This window comes from Ascidiella aspersa, chromosome 2, assembly GCF_963924565.1.
Source record: "Ascidiella aspersa chromosome 2, kaAscAspe10.2, whole genome shotgun sequence".
NCBI lineage: Eukaryota > Metazoa > Chordata > Ascidiacea > Phlebobranchia > Ascidiidae > Ascidiella > Ascidiella aspersa.
This window is the reverse complement of record NC_139448.1, coordinates 26,441,115-26,461,805: the sequence shown is the minus strand read 5'-3', so window position 1 is coordinate 26,461,805 and position 20,691 is coordinate 26,441,115. Positions and strand designations below refer to the sequence as shown.

The window sequence follows — 20,691 nt, the reverse complement described above, 5'->3', positions numbered from 1 at the left end:
ATCCGTTAGGCGTCGCTACAAAAGTGAAAGCAGCGATTTAACATTTTAAGAAAAACACAAATTTTTACGTTTTGTCGGCGTTTTTTAATAAAAGATTTGAAATTCGTTTCTCGGTTTAAGCCCACATCCCACATTTTTTCTTAAGTTAAATTTGGCAAGAAGTTACTTTGCCCCTGGCATATTGCCGCATACTTGTTATATTCATGCTTTTGAGAAAGGCACGCAAAAAAAATTATTCACCGGAACTGTTTCGACGTGCGATGTGCACCTTTTTTTTTAAATGTTTTAGCATTACGATTTATGTACCTGATTTTAATTGAAAAATGGTCATTAAATTGATAACTTGTTGTAATACTGTTAATGCAACCTAAATTGGTCGTTAGTCAATGTGCACTCTACAGGCGTCACTGCCTGATACTGGCGGGTTAGAAAATGAAATGAATTACCGTACGTTGGAATTTTATCAACAATGTTTCAAGGCCAAAAACTCCTATCGAAAAAAACAAATCATTGTAGACTGGCTTAACATTGACTTAATCTCTTGGGAGGGTGAGGTCAACCAACAGAAAGAATATTGTGTAAGCCATATGTTAAATATTTTGCTGTACAGCAAACTTATTTAATTATTGATAATTTAATGAATTTTAATATTGGGTTACTATATTTTTAGAAACCATTCCTTAAATGAGTTATTTTTAAATTTTGTAATGCATTAAGTATTCAGTTTATGGACACAATGTCGTTGGATTTTTCCCTGACTTCTAAGGTTGAAACAGCTTGGTCAATACAAGGTCCAGAAAAAGTGAAGTATGAAAATATCTTTGAGAGCCTCAAGCCATTAAATGGCAAACTTTCTGGAGAAGTGGTACGGTGTGTTTATGTCAATTATAAGTATCTCACTTAATTGTTTGTTTTTTCGTATACCAGGTACGGCCTGTTCTTCTTAACTCCAAACTTCAAATGGAGATACTTGGAAAAATTTGGCAGCTAGCTGATATTGATAATGATGGTTTTCTAGATAAAGATGAATTTTGTGTGGTTAGTATTTGTCCAGTTTAAATATGTTATAGAAATAATAATAGTTGTACGCAACAGCGCAGCCAAGCTGTCAGTGAATTTTTGTCAACCCTGTGTCCTCATCTTTGGAGTCAACATTCAAACTGTTACTGAAGCAATGCACAAAATTGTTAGCTGTAACCCTGTCTTCTGGACGAGATCTCTCTGGTGCATGCATGTCTGCATTTTGTTGCAGGTGCATGCACAATATTTTTTCTACAAGAAATTGTCTGCACACCTAAATTAGTATATTGCACACTAAGATTTTGAAAAACATAAAAAAATTGTGGTAGGATTTCCAACCCAAGGTGTGCAAAAAACATATTTGCACACCTGCACACCTCCAAATTTGATTCTGCACACCCAAGATTTTGGTGTGAAGTGCCATGAAATGCAGACTGGGGTGCATTGCCAAAAAATCGAGGTATCGGGATGCAACTAGGATAAAAAATGCACCCCTTACAATAACCTATATGGGAAAAGCGGATGTATATTCATTGTTTGTGGTGTGCAGGTTTAGTCTGTTAAAAAAATTGTGGGTGCACTTACTTCCCATAGTAAGACATAACAAAAATCATGTTTTATCAATTGGGTTGGCAAAATTTTATAAAAACATTTACCATCTAAAATGTTGTGATTATTTTTGAATAGGCATATTTGGGACCTTTTTTGAACAAAAATACACTAAACTGTTTATTGTTTGTAGGCAATGCACTTGGTTTATCGAGCCATAGACAAAGAGCCAGTTCCAGTTACACTTCCAATGAACCTCACTCCACCATCAAAAAGGGGAGCCAATGCAGGAATTGCAAGTGTTCCACCTACACCAGTGACCAATACAATTGCCAAGAACCTACCAGGTTTCTGTTAAACTTACTATCAGAAAAACATGCAGGGAGGAAGTTATCTGTACCATTGCCCTATTCCTTGATTACCCTTGTTTCTTAGATTGTTGTGTGTATTAAAATTTATTGTGTGTATTAAAATAATCATGTTATACCGGAATAGTTTGTCTTTTTTCTTCAAATTTTTTTTTAAATATAAAGTGGTTTGGTATATGGTTATGTTTAATTTTCATTTGCATTATTGTTTTTTATTAACATTGAACATGAGATGTTTTTTCATAAGACATAAAAATTATAACAAAAGCATTTATTTCCAGGAGCCATTGGTGTTTTACCACCCATTCCAGTATCACCGCATTTGCACACTAGTAGACAGGGGAGCACTTCTAGCAGCACAACAGGCATTTCACCCAAACATGTTCCAGTAAATACATTTATAATACACATATAATTTGAATAACCTCTGTACTAGTACTTATAACTTGGGTATTTGAACCATGCTATGTCTTGTTGTTTTGTTAGTAATACAATGGTTTTAATTGTTAAAATTAAACACAAGAATAAAACAAACATAATTCAGCAATACAGGAAAAACCACGTCTACATAATCTATATATATGTTTGCAGTTTATCTGTTTTTTTTAACTGTAACTCCCCTTGAGAGTTAATGACAAGTTTTGTCTTGTACACTTGTGAGTTAAGCTGGATTATATATGTAAAAAACGATGAACGTAAGTTTAAAATAAAAAACAACAGATTTCTTGTAAACCTTGGTCTACAATTTATGTGCAGTATTTGCATGCCTTACTAAACAGTTTAAAAAACTGAAAGAAACCCGTAAAATTTTATTTTTAAAAACTTTAAATTTATGTTTAAATAGACGGGTGCTGTCGCTGCACAGTGGGTTGTTAGTTCAGCTGACAAAGCTCGTTTTAGTGCAATTTATCAACAAAATAAGGATCCTGATGGTCTAATCAGTGGAGCAGCAGCCAGAAATGTCTTTGTGCAAAGTGGTCTTCCGCAAACAGTGTTGGCGCATGTATGGTAGGTTGCCTGAAGGGTCTTGTTTGCTTATTTGTTAGTTTGTCTGCTATATAAATGAGGTAAAGGTAATACTTATATTTGTTTAATCGTTTGTATCCCCTTATATGTAAATATGGATTTTCTTTGCCAAATAAAAAAAAGGATTATGTAATCCTAGATTACAAACCATTTGTTTTAAAGCCTAATAAAATCACACACTTCAAATTTTAATAATATTCATATATTATTTTTGTTTATTACTTAAACACAAATATATAATACAGACATGAGTACCAAATTATATAACTTCATTTATACAGCTATTCAATCCATAAACTTGTATCTTAACAGGTTTTCTTAAATAACTCGTTTCTGATCCATTCCTTTTTCTGTATGTTGATTTATGATCCATTCCTTTTTCTGTATGTCACTGTCAATAGAGGAGTGGTAGTTTGATTTACCTTGCTGTTTACTGTATGTCTTTGTTTGCTTTGCAGGAACATGTGCGATCAGCAACTCGCTGGCAAGCTGCGCATTGATCAGTTCATTCTTGCCATGCACCTTATATCACAGAAAGTCACTGGAGTCGAGCTTCCAAACCAAATCACTCCAGAAATGTTGGCGCAAATCAGCCAGGATTCTACATTTGGAGTAAGTTAAAATTTACTGCCCACACAATAAAAGTCTATTTTTTGGCTTTTTAAACAAACAGAAATCCAATTGACTGCTTTTCAAAAAAAATTTGTTTAAATCCAAAACGTATAAAAATGTGAATTAAGGGATATTCGAAACATGAAAAATGTTATCTACTTGCACTTGGTCTTTAATATAGCTTATGCCTAAGTGTGAAACCAATCTTGCAAGAATATTGGGTAATGTTTATTGTTTTAGTCCGGTTTTAATTGCAGATACCTAATCTCTATTCCAAGAGCAAGTTACTGTTTTTGTCTATTTTATTGACATTCTTTTGTGTGATTCTATTTATGCTAGTGCAGGAATGGCTAACTCTTAGCTGGCAGACGCAGCTCCTTGTCTGCTTTTGTGTGTCTCTGACGTTCATATTGCTTCGTGTTTTTTTTAGATGTACAGTGTATATCTTGTTTGCCTTAGTTACCGATTAGTGCCGGTTTCAACTCATTTTAAGAGGCTTTGGCAGCATGTTGGCATTTATTTAACATATCCCCAATGTAAATAACATTTTGAGTAATGTAACTATGCTGCAGCAGCCTACTTATAGTGTCAATCTGCAACATTTATATTAAATCTAACAAAGATATGCAAGTGATTTGAGAAAAAATCTAGCCACCATTGTAGTGCTTTACAAAACATAGACCTAGGATTTTATAGGGTGATAGAGCAAAGCAAATATGCACACAAAACACATGTAAGATAAGGGGCATTATTTAGAGCTATTACCCTGTGTGCGTTGTATAAATACATATAGCGTAATCTATTTTAGACATACTCATCGTCAACAACCTTAACAACCTTCTTACAAATTGCTGAATTGGCCTATGCATGTATACTGTATTGTAATTACCAAATTTGTTCAGTATATTCTTCTAATCTTTCTGCCAATCGCCTGTCAACAGATAAGCAGTCCTCTGTTAGAAAAAATAAGACAAATGATTATTTTTTTATTAATATAGGATAATGGAAGTGTATCTGATGGTAGCAGTGGAATTGGAGATTCAGCTGCTATGCGTGAGTTAGATGCTCTCAATCAGGAAATTGAGGAACTGCGGAAGGAAAAGGAATCCCTTACAGCAGAAATTCAACAGAAAGAAGCCACCATCAAAAATGTCAACAATGAAGTCCAGGTAATATGCATACTCTGCAATTTTTTTGTTTTTGTTTTTGTGCTTAAAGACAGTTAATATTTTCAACTGGCGATTGTGTTATGGTTTTTGTAACCTACCTTTTTGGTGTTGATTGATTTTAATTTGCTAAAAAACTAAAGACATATTCAACGCAAATAAAAAAAAAAATGTGTTTGCATCACAAATGATAAAAATGTATATATATTAACAAAATATATGTGCTACTGCAAGTTATGAGGTAATTGTAAACAAAACTGTAACATGCATTGATTTATCCTGACTGCTGTATTTAACCTTTTACACAGCTTTACAAGCACAATACAATTTGCCTAATTGCTTTTGCCTTTTATACCCTGCTTGTGGAAAATTATTGATTAGCAAGAAGCAACCACTAGCATTCTTATAAGCAGGCTATTTGCAAGTTATGTCAGTGGAAACATGATATTTGGGCAGTAGTTACTTTATCCCACATAACAGTGAGCAAATAAAGCATTAGAGCAGCATTTTAGGGTAGAAGCACCTCATTATTAATGCATGCACCTCCACCGTTCATCTGCCGTACTGCTGTAATTCTTCGGGGCACTGTGTTACACTTTATGTTGTCCAGAAAGGTTTTCTGAATGTGATGAAAAGCTTTATGGCAGGATGGTTTTACTGTTAGGCAGCTGGAGATTACTGATATGGGTGGAACTTGTGGAAAAAGACCTGTTAGTATATAGATATATTTGTTTTATAAACTAAAGATGAATTTTAAAAGTCCTCTGTTTTTTGCCTTTGAATGCTGTATGTTTTAAAAGTAATAATTTATTAGTATAACATGCATATCAACTATTTGCAAACATAGATCCAAGCTACTTGTTCATTTAATAAATAATGTGTCTTTTGCATATTAGTCAATAACATTCATCAATTTCCTTTTGTAGTGTTCCCTTGTTAGTTTTGGCACTGTTATAAATCAATATTTCAACATGTCATTGCCGAGCCCAAATTAGTGACTTACCTGCACTTCCATATTGTGAGTTTAGTTATGTTAGGAAGTATAACCCTTAGTGACAGGTTTATAGTCCAACTTAAACTGGAATAAAAGTGCTGGTTGGGCTGCAGTAGGTTGTTGATAGTCTTGATTGTACTGTGGTTGTTCTAATAAACCAACAAATACAACTCATTGTTAAATTTAACTTTAAATTGCAAACTATGTGCCAAAGAATGGTATATCAGGGATGGCGAACCACCGCAGATTTAAAAAAACAATTCTTTGTTAGATAGCACTATACTGTTTAAATCAGGGCTGCCCAATCTGTGGGTCGTGCAAAAGTCTTTAAGGGGTGGCACATAGGCCCCCGTCTAATTGTCTGCTTTTCTGCATGCATTTGTTGAAGTGCAGTTAATGTAGGCGTAGGCCCTATCATTTAGGCCCCACTTTAACTGCACTTCAACAAATGCATGCAGAAAAGCAGACAATTAGACGCATTTTGTTTATTGCTGTGAAACGTAATGGGTGGTGATCCTTTAAACTCGCCGACTAAAATTTTTGAAAATCCTGGTTAAACCATGCTGAAAAGCTGCTGCTAATCTCCTGTAGTCCTATAAAAATGCTGCAGCATTTGTTAACTATTTAGGTTCTTAATATTCTTGGAAATCGTCCAAAAACCCTATACTAGCCCAGACAATAACACTTAAAACGACGCAACAGGAAAGTACATAAAATTAGCACATAATTAAATATATGGCCCCCTTGTGCTTTTTGTAATGATTAAGGTTGTGTTTGTGATCCGCGCGATAAAAAGGTTCACCATCCCTGATATATATGAAGCAATACAACAAACCAACAATAATGCTTTGCTTCAATTGTAAGCGCTAATTGCCTTTTCCACATTTGTTATTTCCTACAAGTCCGGTTTCAATGGTATTTAAAATCAACACTATTTATGCCTTTTTTCACCAGGAGTTGCAAGACACTCTGGACAAGGACAGCAGCTCGCTAGCCCAACTGGAGTGTGACAAGGCAGAAGCTCACACACGACTTGAGGAACTTGAACAGCAGAGGAATAAACTGGACAGCATGCTCGCTGATGTACGGCTCAAGGTCCAAGAAGAAAATGAAAATGTGAGTTCAATGGCTTGTATTCTGTGTAGGGTCCCAAATAAAGGCTTCTGGGCTCTTTAATAAGATTGCCAAATAATTAAAATATTTCAGGCTAATTGAAATTAATAACTGTTTTGTAATCAAATGTCCGTATTCCCAATGACACTGATTACAAGCTTTATACAGCCATCATTCCAAGCAATGCACTTCTAAATGTATGCAATAAAATCAAAGTGTTACCTATTTTTCATATATAAATCACTCATTGCAAAAATAACATATGAAATACCGCATATTATGTCATGTTGCATTGTTTTATATAAATGATTTATCCATTAATTTTGGATAAGGGACAATATCCGACATAAAGCAGTTAAGGTACTTGTCACATGCTAGGGTGGGATTGGTGCTGATCGGATACCATAATAATTTCTGAGTTTCAGCCAAGGTTTGTAGTTTAACACTGCATTTCTAACCTTTTATATAGCAAATTAACAAGCAAGATAACTAAGCTTGGAAGCATTAAACCAAGTTTTAACTTAATTAAGATAAAATTACCTTATTTTTTTTTCAACTCACCCAATTGGCCATAATATAAAAAATCATTTGTTATTGAAATTAACGGCCGTACTTTTTGTCAAACTTATTGAATACTAATATCACAATCAAATAAGTAATTGACACCTCAGTATATGTTGCTTCTCACCTTATCAGATTAAGAGCTTGCGGGCACAAATTTCGGCGCAAGAAGCATCGGTCAACCAGCAGGAGACCGACCTAAAAAAGATCAGAAACGAATTGGCCGAGTTAAAACAGGAAGAAACTCAACTGGAACAAAGGCTGGATGCTGGAAAGCAACAACAGCAGAATGTTGACCGTGCTGTGAAAGATGCAAACGAACAAACAGCTCAGGTTTGTATAGTTTAATATCTAAAAGGCTAATTACTATTTTGTTGTGATTTCTTACTAAATATTTTTTCGCTCTTCTGGATACAATAAGAAACTCAAGATATAAACCACTTTTTAAGAGTTTGTAAATGATTTTGTATTGTTCGTAAGATAGCTTTAGAAGGAAATAAAGTAATACATACCAGGGTTGGCATTGAATTAAAATTTGAATTTGCGGTGTCTACTTACTACTCATACTCACTTGGCAGAAATATCACTTGCCAAAATGGCCAGCACTAGTTGTCGATCAGCACTCGCCTGGATCGAATTGCAACCGCATTTAGCGAGCAACCCTGCCTGTAAAGATTAGTGTAGGATTTGTAATTTTAGTAATTTGATGTACAAAAGAGCATCAAATTACTTATCTTCCTGAGTGACCTGCTTTAATGACTTGTTCATTGATACATAACAGATTATTATTCACACGGTAATATTTTCTCAGGTGCAAACTCAAATTAAACAGCTGAAAGATCAAGAGAAAAATATCACTGCCAATATTGAGCAATATGACAAGGCAATAACTGCAATAAAAAGTAAGTTTTGTGCTGCCTAGAATTATGTTTCTCAAAAAGATTATGATATTTATTTGTAGAATTTTTAATTTTTTTTGTATTTCTAGGTGAATCGAATGGAGATTTTGGCTTTGATGCTTTTGTAACCGTAAGTATTTTATAACAAGAAATTAAGGTTTTAAATATTTTTAATGACTAAAATAACTTGGCAAGTTAAGAAATGTGTTTGTTAGATAATCCAAAGAAATAAGAGTTCACTAGTATAAATGTCACTACTAAGTGCCTTAACAGTAATTGTAACATATTAATCAAGCTAGGACGTAGAATGAGATGTTCCAATCCTGATTTTTAGTAATACCACATTATGTTTAAAGCTTGTGTTAACATACTGTTGCAGCCAGTCATTGTATCTTTTTTGACTATTCAAAACATTTTTTTGTCAAAATTATTTTTTTCCATAGCTAGATTGATAAGGGTTTCTAGTTATACAATGACTGTTAACCTGGTTAAATTAACAGTCGCCATGTTTTTTGTAGGCAAATCCTGGATTGGGAATTAGTGAGAGCGTATTTAGTATGGGAGGTCTGCAGGAAAAGGTTGAAGACATTCAAAATGACATCAGCGAAGACCCTTTTAAAGACAATTTTAAAGGTTTATTTTTTTATAAAAAAGGTTAAAGCTATAAGTTGACTTCTAAAATTATGATTTTTACGTCACTGATTTATTTTATACTACTGTCTTATGTTTTTTAACTATAGAATATTCCCTGAGAATTACAAATCAGGAAAATGACAATTTATTGATTGTGTCCCCAATGCTGTATTACTAATACATCAGCACACAATTTAAGTAAATATTTGAACAATATTAATACCACTCCTAATGTGGCCAACGTAAATCAGAACCACTAACGTAGAATTTTGCGGGTTGTGAAAGAGGTTGACTTAATATTAAATATAGAAAATGGAGATAAATAATTATAATATGTAAGTTTGCTATTCTTGACCCATTTTTAAACGCTTAGATAAAATATTTTGTACTAAACTCATCGGTATATTAGTACAAGGGCATAATAATTGTCAAACGAGTGTGTCTTGATAAAAAAAAATACTTGGAACACGTAACATTGTAGAGAAACTCCCGTCGTTTGATTTCGCAGTGGGTGTGAATAACTAAAAACAAACTAAGGCCAGCCTTTTGTGCCTCGCAGCTGCCGACCCCTTCACAGAGAGTGATCCGTTCAGCGGAGCCGACCCTTTCGCTGGCGCCGAAACGACGGGGACGACCGCGGACGACAGTGACCCTTTCGCAGGCTCAGATCTATTTTCCGCGAGCGCTGCAACGCCTGCTGCCCCTGCGGCCGCAACTAAAACCTCAAACATCGCTTTCGATACGGACCTGTTTGCCAAACACGATGCCGCCCCCGATCCGTTTTCCGGCCAGGATCCTTTCGCAAGTATGTAATTTGGTTGTAGTCACGATGCGTCACTTCTCTCTTTGTAAGTTGTAATGTAATAATTGTTTACTTTAATACCATATTCGGTCTATCAGTTAGTAGACTTATGTTCACAACCTTTGTCGTTCAATGCGATTAAGGTTTATGTGATATTACACAAATTTACAGAGTATTATGCAACACTTGGTTTACACAAAGTTTTAGATTATATTATACAACTAAATAACCGTATACAATTTCCCTGGTTTATGTTTCGGCCGACTAACAGCGTTAAACAACTTCGTGCTTAGTATACATTATAAAAACACTTTGCCTTGTTTCTTAAGTTGCAACATCCAAAAGTCACATTTTACATTTCGCAGGCACAGATGCTGGGAGTGCATTCAACGAAACGTCAGCTTCTTCGTTTAGCACCGACCCATTCGGCGGCACAGCCGACATGTTTTCCAGTTCGGCCAACTCGACGCTGAACAAAACCAACAAACTCGGTACAGGCTCAGTGTGAGATTGCTTGAATCGCGCTCGTGTTTTAAATCGCACGCAATGTTTTGTTGCGTTTGGTCAACAGCGCCCGATTTCCATTTAATGGTTGCGGGCGAGGCGTTTTAGCTATGAGGCCAAATTGCAAATACGTCACGGAACTGCATGAAAATCTTATCCAGCCTACACAACAAAGCATTGCGTGGTTTTGAGTGTATATCTTTTTTTAATAATATAACGGTACGTCTATATGCTTTTGTGCTGATGGTAAAAAAAAAACTTAAGACTTGATTCCAATTTATAACCTGAAAGCTTTTTAATGGTATGGGTATGGCTTTTTTCGTATGATACAACAGCAGTTATTAGAACGCTGTCCGAAAGTGTTTACCCTTGTATTATACAACAGTACATTTTAATGACAAACGTGACCTACTAACTATCTTGCTGATTCTGCTGATATTTAATGCTTCAAACGCAAATTAATTAAAACTTCTTAAAATAGCTTTTTGGATGTTGAAAATCAAGCATGTAAAAATCAAAAGTTTCCAAATGAATACCGGAAATCACGTTTTTTCATGTGTTGATAATACTTGATTTTTAATGCAAGAAAGGATCTTAATTTAACTTTTTTTTTCATTTGCAATTTGAATTTCTCGATAGTATTTTCTGTAAAAAAGGTATTACGCACTCTCTTATATCTTGCAATATTTAGTCGAAATAATTTTAATAGCTTCGTATGTAAACTCAACGTATTTTTAAGAACAAACATCTTCAAAGTCGAATGTCTATGGCGGGCCAAAATCTAAGAAATAGTTGACGCTCCCAACCTAATAAAATTGGCAACAGTTTTCTGCTTTCTGTGAACTTAGCCAATAATTTAAACGAAATGGGGTAACGAAAGGCAGGGCCGGCTTTTAGTCGCAAAAAGCGCTATTTAAGCCAGCACTTTCTTCCCCGTCTTAAGGTTGAAGAAGGTACAGGCCAAGCGGTGGTCATCTTTCCATTCCCTCATAATTTCTTTCCATTCCCTCATAATGACAAGCCATCCAAAACGCGCTATACGAGTCAATTGGACTTGTTAACTGAATCAAAGCCTACGTTTTTTGGTTTGATTTATACAGAAACGACGTCCCAAAGTCCGGTGAACGCGGCAAGCGGCAATGAACAAACAGGCACAGGCGCCAAACCGTTTTTCGACAAGGGGGGCTTCGCCGAAGCCTTCTCGGACAGCAAGGGCGGCGAAAGCTTGTTTAAAGACATGGGAGCCTACCCGCCAGCCACCAGCACCAGCAGTGAGGTAAATTTAAAATGTGATAGGTGCAACAGCGAGGTTTTGAATAGAATGGTTTGCCGATATTAAAATCCTATTGAATATTGACATCGGTAAATTTGAACCGATAGTTTGTCTATCTCATGTTGTGAGCACATATAGCGTTTCTATGAAAACACTAAAGCTAATATGCAAGGACGCTTAATCAAGTACGTAGATAAACTAATGTAATTTGCATTAATTGTTCAATTAAATAAAGTTATTACCGAATCTCAGATAAATTAAAAATTCGGTTATCGGTTTCTTGTATCGGTTGGAAAAAAATATCAAAGGTCGATTATCGGTATCGACCCAAAAAAGTGACAAAAAGGTCGAACTCCAGTTTAAGTCAACAGCCACTGAATCTATTTTCCTCGTATCCGCACTGGCGCCCAGCAGCTTTTTTTACTTTTTCTCGTTTTGATTACCCATCCGGTGAAGCATGGTCTTTGTGAACGTGACAAGCAAGTGGTGTTTGCTAAAAAAAAGTGATAATTTTGCCTTAAGGCAACCTAAAAAACATACGTGAAGAAATCATTTGGTGATTCACTAAGCGCGGACGTAAGCAAAATGATGTTTTGTTTCTTAATTAACAAATGTGTGCGTTTCTCCGACGATGTGGACGTGACATCCCGCATGTTCGTGGATATGAATTAAATAACAAAAGGTCGGCAGTGGCGTCGGACAAGTGTGTCAGATCTGGATATAATTTTTACTGATCTCTTTGTGTTTGCTTGGCGTTGGTTTGCATATAATCTTACCTAAAACCCATTTAACAATGTGAAAACTTAGGATGTTTTACGCTGTGCGTTTTGTGTTGTGTAGACCGGTTCAGACCCGTGGGGCAGCGCTTTTGGCGGCAGTGCCTCGACCACAACAGCGACAAACAACAGCAGCGACCCCTTCGGATTCGACAGCTTCTCAAGCCCCACGTTTGCCGCATTTGGCGCCGACTCTACCAAGACAGAAAAGAAAGCACCACCGTCCAGGCCAGCCAAACCGGACGAGTTTAGCGTGTCTTCATCTGACAAGTCGGCCAAATCTGGAAGCAAATCACACAAGAGCGCCAAAAAGGTACAGAAGTTACAAATATAACAAGTGAAGGGATTTACTCCGAATGTTGGCTTGTTCGGCATTAAAACATTGTTTAACTCGTAACTGTTGCTTGACAAGTTAAAATTTTTTTAAATATATTTTTAAAACCCATGTTTATTCCGTTTGATGGCAGTAGACAGCCATGTGATATTACACAACTTTAGTCGGGCATAAAATTTATTCGATCTAATTAAGGCTACATTGGTTTAAAACACTGTTCTACAACCTTTTTTCGATGGCGGTACACAGCAAAATGAGAGCTGAAAAACTGATGAAATAAGCGACGATTAAATTCCTTCATCATTTAAATTTGCGGTTTTACGATCGTCCTAAAATATCCTAAACTGCCTAAAGTCCTGAGTATTTAGAGTTTTCAATAGCGGAAAATAAAACCTGACAATTGTGCTTATGCACATTTTTAATGGCATGTTACAGGTCGAGCGTGCGGATATTCTCTCCGCCTTGGTATTACGGTAAAAAAACATATGTGTATATATGTTGGACGCGGCAAGCGCCTGGTCATTTTTTTGTGTTAATTCTGGTAATATTAAATTGAGCCTAAGAAAAAATGCAAATAAAAACCTTAACGCTAAAATAAATTTATTTCGAAAACGAAAGAGCAAACATTCATCATTGTAGTATAATAATCAGATCGCTGATCAAAGGTCTGTTTATCGCCAAGTACAATATGTTTGCAGTAAGGACACAAATGGCGAAATCCTGTCACTTTGATTTTTATTTGCAGCACGGCATGTCGGAAGCCGAGCAGCTGGCTTGGGCACAGGAGGAAAGCAAAAAGGCCGAGAGCGAGCGGCTGAAGAAACAGAGGCAGGAAGAGGCAGACCTAGAGCTGGCCATCGCCCTGAGCAAGCAAGACGCCAAATAGCGCCGCCGGTCGAACCCTTTGCCTGTAAAGCTGCTCAACTAACACGGACGAAAGAACTCGCCTAACGTGCTGGCGCGATGCACTTGACAGGTGGCAACAGGCACCGACACATTTTGCCTTTTAATCGCGGACAAGCCTCTTGTTTTCCTGGGTGCTGAGTCAGGCGGGCGCGCCGCTACGTTTGACCGAACTTTCTACGTGCAAGCATAAGTGTGATCGAAATGTTTTACGTCGCGTTTTTTTGTCTGGGGTACATGATTTGCTTTTTAACGCACGGATTTTAACCCCACGCGATTTTTGCCAAGTTAGGGTTCGTAAAATTACCTGTAAGCGCAAATTGCGTTGTGAACTACCCAAGCACAAACCGGGGCAACACACGGAGGGTCGGAGGTATTTGTTATTGACAGTAAAATGTTTGCTTGCGAACACACAACATGCTACACTAGTAGTCACTGGAAACACAAATATTATTATATATGAAATATTATATAAATATTTATATGCAATTTTATTGTTCAGTCATCATCAAGTCTAAAAAGTGTGTGTTCGTTGTTTTGTCTGCTCTCTTGTTAAAATATCACTTTTAATTTTTTTATAATAAAGCTAGTTGCATATGATATTAATTTTGCTGTATATGTTCATCATTTTTTATCTTTGCCATGTATGTTTATGTCTGTTTGGCTTTATTAACTTGACTGCTTTTCGAGAGCCGCTTACTATGACTGTATGTGTGAAGCCAAAGCAAACTCTTTTGAACCTGCATAGGTTTTATTCGCACTAGCCTGGTGAAAGAAAATTTATGCCAAAATATGTGTTATCAAAAGTACAAATTCTTTGATGTGGGTGTTAAACTTGCCACAATAAAGAATAAACACAGATAGTCATCTACAACCTCATAATTTTGATTCTTATTATGTAAGACAAACAGCAGCTTATACCGAAAAAGTGATTGTTAAACTTTAAAACAAGAAAAAAATCCAAAACATCTATTAATGTATTTGCTTAAACTTCTTGCTCTAGTGCTAGTCTATAGTGAAAGTGTAGCAGCTAATTGTCAAATCTTATTTTAGCGTCACTGGTCTAAATTTGGAGTATTTTTTTATTAACAACCACATATAAACACCTAATATGGCAATATAAAACATAAATGGCAAAATGACTCTTCAATGTAAGCACAAGTTTCAAGTTAACGTTGTTGAAACCGATGATTCTCATTGTATGAATAAGCTTCTTCAAATTGTGGAACAGTAGCTGGCATGTATGAGTTTTTGAAATTCCTTGAACCAATCTTAAAAGTGCGGACAATCATGGTAATTATTTAACAGCATTTTTTTTCTTATATTTTTTTTCCCAAAAAAGCATAAAACAGTGTCTACCTTTAATTTCTCAAATTGTAAACACAAAATAATATAGTTATGTGTTTGTACATACTCTCAAAAATAAGTTTTTGCTTTGTTTTTCGCACCACAAAATAAAAACGAACTAAATAAAATGCATTAAATAAGAAAATAAGGTAAAAAGGCGAGTTTGCAGATGAGTAAATACTTTACTTTGACATCAAAACAAAATTCAGGATTTTAGACACCAGGTCATGATATTTAAGAGTGGACAGACCCACATAAACAAACCAAATGGTAAGTTTACAAGTGACCAACCTCAGCATGTGGCTTCAGAATGTGTTGTCCATTTAAAGAAAAAGATTCTCTAATACCCAATGGTGGTGTACTCTCCTCGCGTAGATAGTGATTGCGCACTTTATGCTTTGCTATTATGTGCTTGCACTTTTGTGTATGTTTTATATGTGGTGAAATATGGGCAGGAGTTAGGCAAGCTACTCTGGTCATGTTGTTTAGATCATCAACACTGATTTCTTCAGGTGTATTTTTAATTGCATCAGCTTGTATAAGGATATCACCAAAAGTTAAATCTTTGTCAGGACATGGAACTTCTCTCTTTCTCCCCAATTTTGAACTGTGCCTCCTAAAATGTTCACAAATAATTTTTAAAACAACTGCCACCATCAGAAAAAAAACAAAAGAGTTTACAAACTGGCAAAAATAAATGTCATTATAAAATTTATATTTACCTTGGCACCCTTACGCTCGCTGGTAACTTTGTATTAACGCTTCTTTTACTGCCAACAAGTGGTACAGAGGATGTCCTTACAAGACCAATACCTGGAACAATTAGCTGGGAAAAGTGGCTTGATCCAAATGAGTTGGTGGGATGTTGAACCTTAGGTGAATTAATGTTTGCATTTTCCTTTGTTTTTGGAACCGTGACAGGCTGTCGGTCTACAGGGCAGCATCTGTCACAAAAGCAATAAAAATATTTAACACTTAATACAGTCAATAAAACATATTGTTGATGAAATATTAATATTAAGAATATTTAACAAGAATTCAACAAGAACAGAATACTATATAGTTGCACAAATACCATCGTCAGTTTTGCTAAGATTCTGCAAACACAAAAAAATAACTTATTCAAACAGAATCTATTAAATAGTATTCTGCTCTTGATTAATAAAGTTGTTTTGGATCTTTTTTATACCCTTTGTGGTTTTTCTTGGATCAATAAAACATAGGCATACACAAAAAATCAGTACTGTGGAACAAACATCCGTTCAACAACTTAAACATAACTATATATGATTTTTTTCTGGTAATAAGTGTGCAAGCTGTGCTTTATTATGTTTGTGTCAATACTTCTCACCTGTGATCTTCACTTAGCCATTGATCAATGCATTCCCTGTGAAACAAATGGCCACATTGTGGCAGTTTTCGCACAAATTGACCAACACAAAATGCTCTCAAGCACAAACGGCACTGTCTTCCAGGGGCAAGCAACTGTCCGCCTGCTCTGACTTTAACTAGAGGCAAACGGTTGATGATATGTTCAGGTAAGCCTGCCAAATCTACTGGAATTTCTGTTGAGTTCTGAGGTCTGTAAATTATTGTAATTTGTTAAAACATTAAATGGGAAGTATATACATCAACTCAACTTCTTAACTCCTGTCTTAAATAAATTAATTTGAATTTGAATACCAAAATACCTTTCTAATTCCAACAGTAGTTCGTAATCCGATTCAGTGATTTCTCTTGACTGCAATTCTGTCCCAATAAGATTCAGCGTTTCGTTTGGTAGTTCGCTTCTTGAAGGGGCTGGTCTCCAACGTTGTGCTTTTTTTCCACGGAAGAAAAATTCATGTTGCATGTGGTGCTTGCTGTGGTAGCAGGTGTTGCACAAGTGATAGACTTTGCAAGTTTGACATTGGTAGCATTTTCCCTAAAAGAAAAGAAAATTAAAATTTAATGCAAAAAAAATATATATATATAAAATACCAACTAAACAATAATTTGTTTGCAATGTTGTTTCTGTCTTTAAGTACATTAACAATTTATTAAGGATTTTTACTCCAGCATCGATTTGAATGTTAAACTTAAAAATTTATGGTCAAAAATTGTGACAAGCACACGTATGATATTGAATGATATAAGCAAGCATAACAAAATATTTAACATTTACTACCAATTTGGTCTGATAACTCTATTTTAGTTATTTAGCTACTAAATATTACCTTTATTGGTGACATCCGGCATATCACGCAACATGTGTTCGGGTGAGAATCAAGCTGGGAAAGTTGTCTTCGCTCACTCATTGTGTTTCGCAGTTCTTTCGACAAGTGGGCATGGCTGGCAAAATTGTTGCGGCAGAATGGACATTGTATATCTTTGCTGTCTGACGATTGCAACTGATGGTCTGCCCACACTTTCATGCATTTTATGTGCACACTGTTTCCACAGCCATATCTACATATTCCAAAAAAAATTACAATGAGTTGCTTCAGGAGTAAGGAATACTTTTATATATATTTGCATATTTATATATATATTTTAATTTACATATGTATAAATTATATTATAATATTCAAATTATAATTGTTTTTAAGTGAAATAACCTGACCTGAGATACTTTGCATTTAATTAAATTTTAAGTTTATTGACAGCAACATTAAAGAGTATTGAGTTTATGTGTGTGCAATGTTTTTCGTTGTACTGCCAACAACCTTTAGTTATTGATGACTGCATTAACCAAATTTTTTCAAAGATGATTTTAGAAATTATGTCATAATGTGACGTCATATAAAATTTAATCTCATTAACACATCTTGTTCTCCAGTAAACTCATGAGCAAAATTTAAATAGGAAAAACTTTAAACTGAATGCAAATGGGCATTAGATGCATAAAAATAATAATCAAAAATGTTAAAAACAATGGCATTTATACTCCAATTCAAAAGAAAGGACTATAGAGTTTATTCGTCATGTGGTGCAACATGCCATAACATGCAGTGACATTCATACCAACAAATTTCATTGGAACAGACTAGAAGAAGTAAACACTGTAAATCTTTGCGCTAAACTCTTGTTTTCGCATAGTACGATTTGGCGAAAAATATAGTTTTGAGGGCATGGCCTGGTGGCCCCCTGAATCCCCTGCTAACAATACTGCTAGATTACCAGCAATTGGAGGTGGATATCTGGCATAATATACAAATCCTTCCTACTTTTCTGCTTTAAAATTATGGTTTCCATATGAAGTGGAGGACAAAACTATTGTAATTAAGTTTACCAAAATCTAGTGTATATTACATGCCTACAATATGTGACAGGTAGTCGCTTGCACAGAAGTTGATCTTGACATATTGGACAAACATCATCCTCAGATATTGGTCGTTGTTCCAATGCCTTATCATTACCATCTAAAAATAAAAACTATTTAAAAGGCAATCAAAATATTGAAGAGTCAAAACAAATAAATAAGAAAGCACTAAAATGATCTTTAAAAAATTACCTTTTTTTTACTATTTTATGAATAAAAAATGTGATTTGTTTGCCTCTTTATAAACTTACCCCCTGATTCTGCTTGGGGCTTGGTGATTGACAATATTTGTGATTTGGTTGGACCTCTAAGAAGATCATTTATTTCTCTCTCCACCAAACCTAGTTGGTACGATGCTGAAATTAAAAATTCCAGTTAAAAAGATTTTGTTCATTTTAAATAGGCATTACATCATTTTATGTATTACATTCGTTGTTTCTGTTCAGCTTGAACTTCTTTAAAAGAATCCAGCAGATATGCTTACAGGGCACTTTTTCTTTTTGAAATGTGGAACAATTGCAAGAGTGAGGATCTCCCAAAGAAACCTTAAAACGCAAACTTTGTGATTATACTCCGCAATGTTCATTTAATGATGCATGCCTTCTGTGCCTGTTCATTTTAGTTTATTTTTTAACTTGTTTTTAAAATTTAAAAGTTTTTAAAGTTTACATTAGATTTAAAAATAAAGATTATTGTGTTGTCTATTCTGTTCAACCCACTATGGAAATTATGGTAAGTGCACCTGCATTTTCTTTCAACAGACTAAACCTGCACTTCAAGAAATAAATATCGGACGGGACTCTAGTAAAACTACATAAAACTACCCGAGTCCCGAGTCTGACATGCACATACGCATTTCCAAATTTTTAAACTGATAAGGCAGCAAACTGTAATTGAAAATGTGTAACAGCAAATTATGGTAAAGATTGAACTAAGTACAGAACTTAGTAATTCACCGAAAATCAGTTTGTTCAGATTTTTATATATTTAATATATATATTATAACATCTAAACAAACTGATTTTCGGTTTACTAAGTTCTGTACTTAGTTTAATCTTTATCATTCATGTGCAACCAGTTTGTTTTCACCATTCGGATTTAGGCGGATTTTGTTATTCAAATGAAAATTCTGATTAATAGCAAATGGTGGAATATTGTCCAACCATGTATTGTGGGTGGAACAGTTGTATGACACCTCTATGAGTGGATTGCTTAATATCCACTCTATTTTAGCTACGTAAATGGGTGAAATGCTGGCTGTAGTGTCAGAGCCAGACTCGGGACTCAACGAAATTGCACATTTAGTCAAACTCTGAAAAATTATTTTGGCATGAGTCGGACTAGGGTTATTTTAAACCGACTCGGCCCTGCTTTCCAGATGGGTTTTCTCTAATCAATAGGCTGCAACATAAAATATTGAAACTATGTTGTTGTAGCCTACCTTAAACTTGTTTGTTTCTCCATCTTCTTTTAAAAGAAAAGAAGTTGGTCCAACTTCTCTGAGAATATAAATAGTTGATTGAAGAGCTTGGTCTTGATGCCAGCTTACGGCATCTGATGCGGTCCTTTGCCACAAAGTACTTCGACTCATTGTAACTATTTTAATTTTTTATGTATAACCATTTAACACAATGTAATATAAAATTAAAAGCTTTGCTGAAAATGAGTGACTTGTAAAGTAAACAATTGGATAACCATAACTATCTATTAAAATAAAAGGCGCTCGTCTAGAATCCTACCACAACGAACATTATTTGGGTTAGGGTGCCGGTTAGCGTTTGGGTTTGGGTGAGTCCAGTAATAGTGTTAAACAATATTACTTGACCTACCCACACCCAAACACTAACCGACACCCTAACCCGCATATTATGCATTGCTTAATAATTATTTCAACGTTGTGGTAGGATTCTAGACCAGCGCCAAATAAAATTTTATTTTGAAACCACGTGTATTGTGACCATTTATCAAATTAGTTTCGGCCCTATTCATTCCATTCCGACAATTCCGACTATTCCGACCATTCATCATTCCGTAAATTAGTACCCATACAATGCGGTCAATAAAGACATAGTATGTTAACACATTAGCAATACAGCTGCTTTTACATTAAGCTACAAATGTCTCCGAAAAGCCAATACACGTTTCCTTATCTCCGAAAGCCAATACACATTTTCCTAGTAGGTTAATGTATTTTCTAGAAGGCTACGTTCCTTTTAATAAAATAGAGAATGAATCTGAAGTGTGCGGCTTGCAGCACCTAGCAACAAAACAAGTTGAACTATGTACTGACACCTACCGTTAAATCTTATATTAGCAAATTGATATTTAAGAAGTAGTAAAAAATAAATTAATTTTATCCCAGTTTTTGTAAACGTTGTTATTATTACCCGACCCAAGTTGGTGCTGTTAAATTTTATTATTTGTTTAAATTTATTTTGTTAAGTTGATACGCATGAGCTACCAAAGTAAGCTCAGTTTGTAATTTTGTATTATTGTTTGGTGTAATGTTT

The 20,691-nt window shown here is 35.2% G+C and overlaps 2 protein-coding genes across 2 annotated transcripts; one reads left to right on the top strand and one right to left on the bottom strand.

The window, feature by feature from the left end:
- Positions 1–542: 542 nt before the first annotated feature.
- Positions 543–14,887, top strand: LOC146164560 (epidermal growth factor receptor substrate 15-like 1). Its single transcript, XM_083382315.1, has 18 exons — positions 543–578; positions 718–865; positions 928–1,038; positions 1,763–1,916; positions 2,219–2,325; positions 2,782–2,945; positions 3,422–3,575; positions 4,574–4,744; positions 6,690–6,851; positions 7,545–7,742; positions 8,221–8,311; positions 8,398–8,438; positions 8,827–8,941; positions 9,501–9,746; positions 10,109–10,234; positions 11,348–11,523; positions 12,361–12,609; positions 13,376–14,887. The coding sequence occupies exons 2-18, from the start codon at positions 728–730 to the stop codon at positions 13,514–13,516; spliced, it is 2,544 nt and encodes an 847-aa protein (XP_083238441.1). The 5' UTR covers positions 543–578; positions 718–727; the 3' UTR covers positions 13,517–14,887.
- On the bottom strand, positions 14,604–19,833 carry LOC146164559 (E3 ubiquitin-protein ligase ZSWIM2-like). The gene is made up of 10 exons (XM_083382320.1): positions 19,623–19,833; positions 18,609–18,726; positions 18,433–18,537; positions 18,176–18,281; positions 17,097–17,328; positions 16,572–16,804; positions 16,232–16,462; positions 15,603–15,824; positions 15,172–15,496; positions 14,604–14,804 (listed from the first exon to the last, which is right to left on the bottom strand). Exons 1-10 carry the CDS (start codon positions 19,770–19,772, stop codon positions 14,703–14,705), a joined length of 1,824 nt encoding a protein of 607 aa, XP_083238446.1. The 5' UTR covers positions 19,773–19,833; the 3' UTR covers positions 14,604–14,702.
- Between the last annotated feature and the right edge of the window lie 858 nt (positions 19,834–20,691).